The 11,203-nt window shown below is 33.7% G+C and overlaps 1 protein-coding gene across 4 annotated transcripts in view; it reads left to right on the top strand.

Moving 5' to 3' along the window:
• Positions 1-9,253: 9,253 nt before the first annotated feature.
• LOC142340108 (uncharacterized) overlaps positions 9,254-11,203 on the top strand; it is a 43,382-nt gene continuing 41,432 nt past the window's right edge. Inside the window, exons 1-2 of one of the 4 annotated variants that reach the window (XM_075390542.1) lie at positions 9,254-9,427; positions 10,084-10,269. In XM_075390542.1, coding sequence (XP_075246657.1) covers positions 10,087-10,269 — 183 coding nt within the window. In that variant the 5' untranslated portion in view covers positions 9,254-9,427; positions 10,084-10,086. Of the gene's footprint in view, positions 9,428-10,066; positions 10,270-11,203 lie in introns of all 4 variants that reach the window. The other 3 variants (XM_075390540.1, XM_075390543.1, XM_075390541.1) reach the window with 3 other exon arrangements.

Below are 11,203 nucleotides of genomic sequence, written 5' to 3'. Positions count from 1 at the left end.
TGGGTCAAATGTTTCTCTTTAAAAAATTAATCATTGTCAGACCATATCATTGTTTTTTTTTGCAGCGCTGAGCTATGCATCATCTACTACCGGACTCTTATACTTTTTAGGAAACTAAAAAAAATGATAAAAATTTAAAAAGAAAAAAATCAAAAGAGAAAGAGACGTTAAACATTCTACAAATAAAGTTTCCAAAAGCAATCGCGCATTACTAGAGGCTGGCTCCATAATGGCCAGAAACACCGTCAAATATTTTGGTTTTGATTGCGAAGTGTAAGAGAGCGTCATTGACAATAGTTTCTATTGAGTAGAAATACCTGGGAATATCGGTCACATTTTTTGTACATACCCTGAAAAAATGTAAAATATCAATATAAACAAGGGCAGGTGTGAGCAACATAAAAAAGCTGGCAGCTAGATTGATTTTTGACACCGCTGGCCTAATTTTTTTTATTTTATTTCACAAAGTTGTTTCGATTTTGAATGTTATCATTTTTTGTTAATAGAGTTCCATATGGCTCTGGAGACGTCATCGCTTTTGCGACGGATTTTTTCCAGGACCATTTATTATCAGCCAGTTTTTCTGACAGGGCTCGGAGTCTATATCACTTGCCAAGTATGTTAAGTGCCGACTAAACAAACTTAGATGTAAGATATGTGTAGTAAACTGAACTACTAAAATTATTTGCAGTGCACAGCTATCTGGCCATAAAGTTGGCGGATTATTACCGTCTCTTCAAGGGAAAGTCTTTTCTTCAAAAAAAGTGAAAAACAAATAATATAGTGCGGCAATATTCTCGTTGAGTTTTTAAATTATGGTCTCAGTGAAAATTATTATTGGCCTGAAGACTTGCTCCACAGTATAAGAAACGGTACTTTTACACAAAAAAAACCAAGAGTATTTTCCCATTCCCAAAATGGCTGCAAACATAAGAGCTTGCAGAACAATAAAAAGAAAAAACTTTCATCACAGGGTAGAAGAAGAAAACTAGCGTATTTGAGTTGGTTTAAGTGCAAACGACTCAACTTTTATGAGGGTTTAATAAGCTTGTATTTCCTATACTGAGGGTTGCCAGTCACATAATATAATCAAACAGAGACAAAGTGTGGTTGAAAAACATACAAGAATGAAAAAGAAGAAGGTCAAATGAAATATTGCTTGCTTGGTTTTGTTGTGGTCGACTTTTGGATTGGATCAGAAGCTAGTAACTAAATACTGTTAGAAGCAGTTTGCGGGTTACACAAGAAATGATTTTGTGATCGAATGAGAACTTCGGTATCGGTATAGTCTTCAGGAAATAACCCAGATATATTTAGTTCTCATTTTAGAAATGGATCACTCATGTCAAATATATCTGGTAAAAGATTGTGGAAAGTCACAGCTTTTTGATGATACTCAAGCCAGAAACAATTAACTTTGCTAGCGTTTCTGTATTCTACAGTGCAGAGAACGAGAAGGATGTAGCGCCAACAATTTTCAAAATTAGGAACACCAAAATGTTTGAACGCCACCTTCTGAGTTAACCAAGCAGGAAAACAATTGAACGGTGGTACTAAGAGGAACGGTATTATATATTTTTAACGAATGAATTGATCATTTAAGGACATTTTGGAAACAATTGTTTCATTATATTATTTTTAAGCTCTGAGGCCTAGATCTCTTGATTTAATCAAAGATTTTGACGATTCATTTTCTGTGCAAAGTTTCAGAGATAATCATTAATGCATTTTTGCTTTGAGAACAAATTTGAGCAGTGAAATTTGGAGTGAGATCTAGTTCCAATATGCTATGTAGCAAACGGAAAAGTTGTTCTTTGAAATGAATAGTTTGCTAGAGAAACTCAGACTGAATTACAGAGTTTATGGCATTTAGTGAACTCAAGAAAGTTAGAATGAAAAAATGAGCAGAAACCATGATTCGGTGTGCTAAAGTTGGACAAACGTTAAAACTGATAATCTATCAGCCAAATTGTTGTGAAAAATGGTGGTGTGTTCCTTGTAAGTAACTGCAATTTTGGAGGGGCAATATGGTGAATATAACAGATAAGATAGAAGATATAAGGAAATTTAAGAAACAAAATAAAAGATCGCAATAAAAAATCGAAAAATTAATTCGCCTTTTTAACAAACTTTGAATTGTTTGCGGAATTCTGCACAACAATAAAAAAATATTTTCTCGCCATCTAATTATTAACATCAATATTTTAGAGACCACGAGAAAAACTAGGAAAACTAAATTTGCGTGTCTAAAAAATTTTGGGTTGTTTTTGGATTTCTCCACGAAATCAGAAAAAGATTTGCTTGCCATCTAATGATAAAATAAAATGAATAGGCAGAAGCAGGTCAAAAATTAATGTGAAGAACCTTTAATGCGGGAAACACAATGGACACTTTATGCACAAATTGAATTAAACATAGCTTCATTGTTGGCATGCTTCAAGCAATAAGTTTTTATCATTTAAACTTGATGCCAAAATAGCGTAATTCTTACTGTGTATGGCTTCTGGGTTCAATTGTACTGAACGCCATAATATAATTAAACAGAGACAAATTGTGGTTGAAAAACATGAATGAAGAAAAAGAAGAATCAGAAGTAAAGTATTTGCTTGGATCAGAACCTGAAGTAAAGTATTTGCTTGGATCAGTATTGTTTGCTTGGATCAGAACCTGAAAACCAATTACTGTTAGAAGCAAATTGCGGTTTAAATGATTTTGTAATCAATGGCGAGTTTTGTGTAATAACCCAGATATATCTAGTTCTCATATCCGAAATGCATCACTCATGCCAAACAAATCTGGTAAAACTTTGGGGAAAGTCACAGTGTTTTGATGATACTCAAGCTAGCCGCAATTAAATTTACTAGCGCTTCTGAAATTTTACAGTACAGAGATCCAAAAGAATGTAGCGCCAACAATTGTCAACACTAAGTAAACCAAATTGTTCCAAAGCCATCCTCTGAGTTGGCAAAGCTAGAAACAGGAAAATATTGCTTAGAAAGTCTTCTAAAACTCCATTGAAAAAAGAAGCAGAAGTGTTGATTGAAAGTTTAGTGTTGGAGAGAAACTCATTTATTGGAAAAATAAGCGCCTCATTTTCCACCACTACCCCCGCCTCACAAAAATCCCAGTAAGACGTACGCCCCACTCGTCTCAAAATTCAACTGTTGACTCCTGGCACAATTGCGTACGCAAACAAAAAACAATAGTCAAGAAACTTTTTCTGTTATTGCCAAGTTGGCAAGTACCCCTTTAAGTTAAAAACATAAGACCTGTTTGCACTCCATAGAAACAAAAAATTGAAAAACTGCCCACACCCAAACAGTTAAATCTGGCAGCTCATTTTTCTATTCATATGTTATCGATTGTTAAAATCCTACAAGAAATCTATGGATTTTGTGGTTTTCTCAGTCATTATTGTTTTCAAAAATTTATTTCAACAATACAACAAAATCTCGGCCCATTCTACGTACAAAAACACATAAGTGTAGGACAAAAGAGTTCTTCTAATCGCAAAACAAAGCAGAGGAAGGGCACGTAAGACGAGTATGAAACTTCAGTTTTGGTGAATTGTGAAATAACCGAATCAAATTGAATCACAGATCTCCTGTCAATTTGATCGAATGTTTTTATGCTGTCGAGAGAACAATTACTTTGGTGACAGTCAAAACACTCCCAACAAGCAGATGAACCACAACACTCCTTTTTCCGAATGTTGGTAGCGCTCTGGTGGCTAGCCAGTCTCCATATAAAAAAACTTCAATTATAGAAAAACTCAATTTTACGTTGGAGCTCCGGGAAGAATATTCCTGTCAACAAGAGAGATGCACTACAATTTTTGGACGACAGGAAAGTGAAAGGATTTTTGCGAGACCGACAGTTACGCACAAAGCTTGTAACCGTATCGATCAATCAGTCTGAGGAACATATCGAGAATATTCAAAAAGACCATGCGCAACTTTACGGAGGAAGGGAAAACAATAATAATTGAGTAAGAGAGACAATATTTTTTGATGGAGACCTTTACTTTCAACGAATTATAGTGATTTTTGTTTCAAAGGTCCTGGCTGATCGCTATGGTGGAAGTAAATGAGCAGATTGATTAAGACAATTAATCAGAAAAAAACGTAAATGGAGCAGCGATAGAAACCTAAGAGTAAGAATGGGAAATGAAAGCTTTATCTCTGAAAACAAGGGCAAGATTTGGTCCAGTGAAACGTTTCCTCTCTCTCTCTCTCTCTCTCTCTCCTGGATATAAAGACAAACTGATGGATTGATGCGTTTTTGGTTGGAATATTGTTAAGCGTTATACATTTGCACAATTGAGATTGAAGAAGTAAGGATACCGATACATCTTGCAAGATGATACATCCTGCATTGTTAACTACTATGTAATTAGTAAGGACAGGTTTTTCGATAGTGAGGATAAAATATTTTTGCTTCTATAGTATAACGATGTGTTCCTTCCACACAATTGTGAGCAGCTCTGCATTTCTAGACTCTTAAAGATGAATACAAAATATGACATAGTCGTGCGAAATCAGTGATCACAGGGGTTGGTAAAAAGTTAGCACATCATCTCCCATCCGTGCTCGCCATATTTTAGTCAACGTGTAGATTTCGAAGAACCATTTTTTATCACAACATACTGTTTTCCAAGAGAGTGTGATGACCATTACAAAAATGGATATCAACAATAAATGCAATGGGGGAACAAGTTACAGATTACAAAGCAGAAAAATCGAATGCCCCGGAGACGTATGCCGGAAGTTTTTCACCAAGAGACGGAAAGAACCGTTGTTGAAAAAGATGAAAAAATATGAAAATTTAATCTATTTTGAGAACCTTTGATGTAGTTTTAATAAAACACAAAATTGTTTTTTCATTTTTTGCACATTGATGTGGACAGAAAATTTCAAAATGTTGAAAAAGAAAATACAGCAAAGCTAAAATTTGGAAATATTTGTGGCTAAAGGAACAGTTGCGGACAAAGCTCTTCGTCAATGAACTGACGGCAAAATGGCTACACGTTTGACCCTGGTTGCTGGCCAAGTTTAAAGTAGTTTTGAAACATTTGATTTCAGTTTTAGACTAATTGAAATAAAAACGGGAGAGCCAGGATCTGCAGAAGAAAAAAAGATTGCTGAAAGAGAAAAATGACTATACTGTACGTAGAATACTGCAGCCACGTTTGGATATCGAATTTGAGTTCTTTGTATGTTGAAAATTCTGAAATGTTGCAGATTGAAATGGTTATACGCTACCAGAGCCTCTCTTGATAGACCAAATCAACGGTACTTCTATTTTGCAGTGAGTAAAAAATACCAGTAGCAAATCAGAATGTGAAACGTTGCACTTGCAGAAACTGCAGGTCGGCAGAGAGTGCTGATAAGAGCAGAGATGACTTATTTCCATGACAGTTTGAGAGAAGTCTTTGGGTTTTGCCAAGTTTCTAAATTAAAATTATGTGTCGACAAAGATCTAAATGGCAAAGAGGAGACAGAACAGTACAGGATGGAGGTTCCAAGCAGTTATTCGAGCATCAGCATGAAGGCGAGTGGTGACCAGAGAAGCCTGGATTTGGAGTCCACTGAATAGGGCAGGCTATTAGTTTTAAGAGCAATTGTTACTCGAAAAAAAAATTGCCCAAAATTGAAGAGTTTAGAATTTCAGTCGTTTGTAAAACAGCGCTCAAACGGAAAGAAATGTGAAAGAATGAGACTGGAGGTGGAATTCCTTCAAAAATTGGAAAAAAAGAAACACTACTTTTCATACTGCTACATCTGAAATGTCTGTTGTGAGAAATATTTAGTCAAATATTTTTATCAAATTAATTTTAATGGTTTTTATTTTGGTGCTCGCAGCTATATTAGTTAACTAGTTCAAATGAGGGGATTCAAAAGGATGGTTCATATAAAAAAAATAGGCGCAAAACGTAAAATAGGGATAAAAACTAATGAAAATTCTTGATACATTTTTGTTAAATTTTGAACATAAAAAATTCTTTATGATCTTGGTGACTGATTTAGTTGTTTTTAATTCGCTTCCACACAATAGAAATTAACATGACCTACATGTATTTTTTCGCTTTTCGCTTTTGATTTACTTGGAACTCTATTGAAACTAGGTAACACCAACGCAGACTATTTTATCGCAATTTGAGAACCAAAAAATAACGGCGGTTTGCCAGAGAAAAATTTTCAGCACATGCGGAAATTACGGAAATGAAGATTTTTTATTCGCGAAAGCAACAGTCTAGGAAAGAGGAGTCTGGAGTTGGCCATTTCCATGATATTTTTCTCTGTGTCAATGATCTCTCCACTTAGGAATTAGCATTTGGAAATTAAGTAGTTTGCAACGTTTTGAAGCTATACTTGAATACTTTTGTTTTAAAACTGAATTTGTGAAAAGGAGGTTTGTATGAGATCTGGGTCATATTTGCAATCTAAACCGATGCAAAACCTATTTTGGGAACTCTTTAAGTTATCAGAAAAACTAAGAATGACTTAGAGGGCATAGAGCATCTTGTGAACCAAAGTTGATTACAGTCAAAAATATGAATGAAACTCTGGGCACAGACTAAGTTTAAGATGTTGTCGTAAACTATAAAACTGAAAACCTAACTGATCAATTATTACGAAAAATTGATGGTGTGTTGTCTTCACGCCACTGTCCACTTTGGGAAATGTTGTTTTAGGGAAAAAAACAGGTAATTTAACCAAAAAGAGAAACACGGCAAAAAATGTAGAAACGCAAGTTCTGCTTTTTTAGTGCGTGGTTTAAAGAAACATAAGATAATAGAGAATCATTTGCGTGCCAGCTATTGACATCGGCAGAAATAGTAAAAGCAATAAAATTTAAATTCACGTTAAAAAAATTAATGCGTGAAAAACGGTTGTGGACAAATTTTTTTTGGACAAATGGATTTACCAATTACTATAGAATCACATGTTCTCCGCAAAGTTTTCTGATCACTGAAATTTGATACTTAGAATGTGTTCTTCTGAAATAATTGTGCGTATATGTACATTAACTAAACCACCTGAACCGCACAGTAAAATTAAACTAAGCCAAACTACAGTTGAAATTATGCATGGAAAATTGAATAAAAAAATCAAAAGAAATATTGTTTGTTTTGTATTTTAGTGGAAAACTTTTGAGTCAAAACTTGGTCACCTGCTGTTGTAAAATTAGTTTGCGTTATGTTTCAGCAATGATTTTCTGGTCGAAGGAGAACTCCAGTCCAGTATTTTGGAAATGAACCAAAACTACTGAGATCTCATATTAAGATATCACTGATTCCAATTATATCGGTCAAAATTTTTGAAAATCTAATAGTTTGATAGGAGAATAAGCCGCTAGGAGGAACTGCTTTCTCTAGCTTTTTTGTAATTCTACAAAAAAGAAAATCAATAGGATGCATCAAAATTTTTTGCACATAATATCAATCAAATTTTTTCAAAACCACGTTTTTTCAGAGGCTCAATTGGAACTAGAGATCATTCACCGGCTGTTTGGCATTAATTTGGCGGAGCAGCTAGTTTGCTGAACGTTAAGGCCCGTCAATTTCCAACACCCCCATAAATGCCTAACACCGTACGTCCTCACGCCCCCATTGGCCGCAAAACCTACCTTGTGGCTCCCTGCACAATTGTGTACGCAGTGGAAAAACGACTATATTCTTGCCACGAAGCTTTTAGTTTTCCTTTTTAAAGGAAACTAACAAAAATCAAAAACTAAAAATTTTTACGCTTTCGGAAAAACAAGGATACTATGCTAGTCACTTTTCTTACAGAAAAAGTATCTCATACGAAAAAGAATAAAACCTGCATCTTACTAAGGCAATGTTAACGTCTTTAAAACACTACAAAGATCCTAAAGATTTCGTGACTTACTCTATCTATTTTGTCTTCAGAAACTGGAAACAAACAGAAATATAACATGAAACAGGGAAGTTTTTTTAATTGAGAAAAAGTTGTAAGGCATGCAAAAACTTATATAAAGACGATCTATTGTTGAATTTGAGTCTTGATGTATACTGAAGTATCCAAACCAATTCGACTACGGATCTCTGGGAAAATTTACTTATGATATGCTACAAGTCGTGACCAATCTTGAACGCCCACGTTTGCACTTATACGTCAGAACGAAATGTTTATGCAGAACAACACTTTACTGTTACGAAAACGCTGAGAAGGGTGAGTAACTAATAAGGTAGAGAGAGATAGAGAGAGACAGAGAGAGAGAGAGAGAGAAAGAGAGAGAGAACACTCGCGCGAAGCAGTTGGTTCTCAGTGAGAAAAATTGCAGTCATTGAGTGAGTGCAGTGTGGAAAAAACTTTTTGCGTTGTTACAGTGAAGGAAAATGCAGTTAACTAAAAATGTTGATTGAAAAGATAAAATTTTTCTGACCAGTAACAGCCCTACTGGAGGCAGAATTTGTTAGATTTTTTTTGTTCTGTTTTGTGTTGAGGAGATTAATTGATTGGATTTTGATACTAGAGGATAGATTGATTGAACTGGATTGGATTTAGTGTTAATCATGAGTTAATATTAGACAAAATTTCTCTTTGATTGTTGAATTTACTGAAATATTTGTTTCCAGCTATAATTAAACTACTTGCCAGTATTATTTCTTATTTTTTATTAGGAGAGAAGTTTCTGAACAGCCGAGAGAGCCCCTAAACTCTGCAGGGACAAAACAGTATACTATCAGAAAGTAAACGAGCCCCCGAGCACATCTTTCGGAATTTTGATAGGATTTCGGTTGCTAGCCAGTCCTCAGCTAGAAGCCTTCTAACGACAAAAATACAAATTTTTACAACCTTTTTTTAAAGGATATAAGCGTTTTTGATCAGTATTTCTTAAAAGGAGACAAGTTTTCGGCCATTGTAGAGCGTAGGACCCCCATTAGCAGACCAAATAATAATATAATACGAACAATTAAAGACACTATTACTTAGTGAGGAAGGTGAGATAACATTGAAACATCTTGATTGTTTAAAACGTATCATCTCAATAAATCGAAACCATTAATTTTGAGTGGGCAAAATGGCATCTCATCTCATCTCTATCGTTCATTCTTTAGAGGGCCTTTAGGGTTTTATAAAGAACTCATTGAAAGATTCAATGATTTTTATATAGATTCCAGCTAAATTTCTCCCATCATACATAATAAACAGCATTTTCTTTGTTCTTATTTTTAAATCACGTCACAATGTATTATGTATTGTTAGTCAAACTTGAATACCAGACAATGAATATTTTGGTCTAGGAGATTTTGCATTCTTTTGCGGACTGTCTAACACTTCAATATTCGCAAATAGTATAGTTTTATATTATTTAAAACTGACTGTCAGAGGGAACTAAATTCTGAATTATTTGAAAATAATTTTTGTAACTTGAACGTTCACATTTCTGCAGCAGATGAGTAAAACACTTAAATCAATAAATCAGGAAAAAAAGAAACTGAATAACTTTAATATTATATTGATGGGTGGATTCGATTCAGAAGGAACCAAAACAGATATTAGGATTTGGATCTAAATCTATAGTACATCTATTAGGTTGTAAATTAATATTGAAACTTGGCTGTGTTGATTTTTCTTTTTGTGATAATTATCTTTAACTATTTGGTTATAATTTCAATTTTCGCATTTCGAAAAAAGATCCCAATCGCTGGATATAACCAGCCCAACTTCTTGATAATTTTTGTTTCTTAATCGTAAGAAGAATATCACCGTTACATCAAGTTATAGTAATTAGTTATATTAATAATAGTATTAGATACTATTATTAATATAATAATAGTAACTATTATTATATTAACCACCCCCCCCCCCCCCCCCAGTGTGCGTTTTTAATTGTCTGATCATTAACGCGCACCTCAACCGGGGTTACAGTTATATTGATTGACTAAGTAAAATTTAATTCCCCGATTTTTCCCACAAAGATGAGCTGTTTTTTTTTTTGAATATTCATACGTAATGGGAACATTTTAATGCGCCTAATGCTTTGTAGATTTTGCATTTTTAAAAAATTGTTGGCGTTTTACTCATTTGATGTTGAGTTTGTGCAATAATTGAGACTATGAGTGGTAGCAAATTGCCTTTCATAACAGCTGGGACACTGTTACTTGTAGTGGGTTTTCTGCTCAGTCTATTTGCAAATGGACCCTCAGGGAGGACATACACCTTCAAAGTACAGGACAAATACGATGGACAGATGAATATGGGCATATGGAGAGAGTGTATCAACATCACCCACAGACAGGTAAAGCAAAATATCTCGTCAGCTTGGATTTCTGCGTCTTATTTTTAGTATCTTTCAGTGTTTTGGTGCCTTAAAGAAGTTGTGATCAGTCATAGTTCACTGTACATTAATTTTAACAGCTACTGCTGCATGTTTCATTTTTTTTGTGTACATATATGAGAAAAATGAATAATACATTACGTCTGTTTCTTTGTATACTGTTTTTTAAGTATTCATTTACAACTGCAACACATGCTTGATTTAAAGTGTCATTATAACCGTAAGATTTTTTTCCAATGAGAAACTCAACGGCAAGAATTCAACTTGAAAGCACTTTTATCTGCTGTCAGATAATTTTTTATTGGCTTTTGTGGACATACAATTAGGTTGACTCTCAATCCAAGAATCACAACCCTTTTTAAATTATATGAAATGTAGGACTGGAAAGTTTAACTTCAGGATTTTTTGGAAAAGAACAAAATTAATACTGACCTTCAAAAATTTCCAAAGAAAAAACAAATTCTTGGTCCAAAGTTGTACAAATATACTAATGGCAAAGTACATTAGAATAATGAAAAAGTTTGAATAAGTAAATATTCTGATACAGATTAAGTTATTGATCTACCCTCAATTTCTCACCCACATAAAGAAAATCTTAACGCGCAAAATAGGGTTTTATGATATGAAAATTATGACTGACCTCCGAAAAACCATTACCCGAAAACACATAATTCCCATATGATAAAACTCTTTTTAGTAAAACTCGGGCTGAAGTATTTCAAACCAATGTATATTAGCAGCATATATATATATATATATATTTTAATATATTTATATATATATATATATATATATATATATATATATATATATATATATATATATATATATATATATATATATATATATATATAATATATTATATATATATATATATATATATATATATATATAT

Source organism: Convolutriloba macropyga, chromosome 5, assembly GCF_964194025.1.
Source record: "Convolutriloba macropyga chromosome 5, txConMacr16.3, whole genome shotgun sequence".
NCBI lineage: Eukaryota > Metazoa > Xenacoelomorpha > Acoela > Convolutidae > Convolutriloba > Convolutriloba macropyga.
The sequence above is the reverse complement of the archived record's forward strand: the minus strand, read 5'-3'. Positions and strand labels throughout refer to the sequence as shown.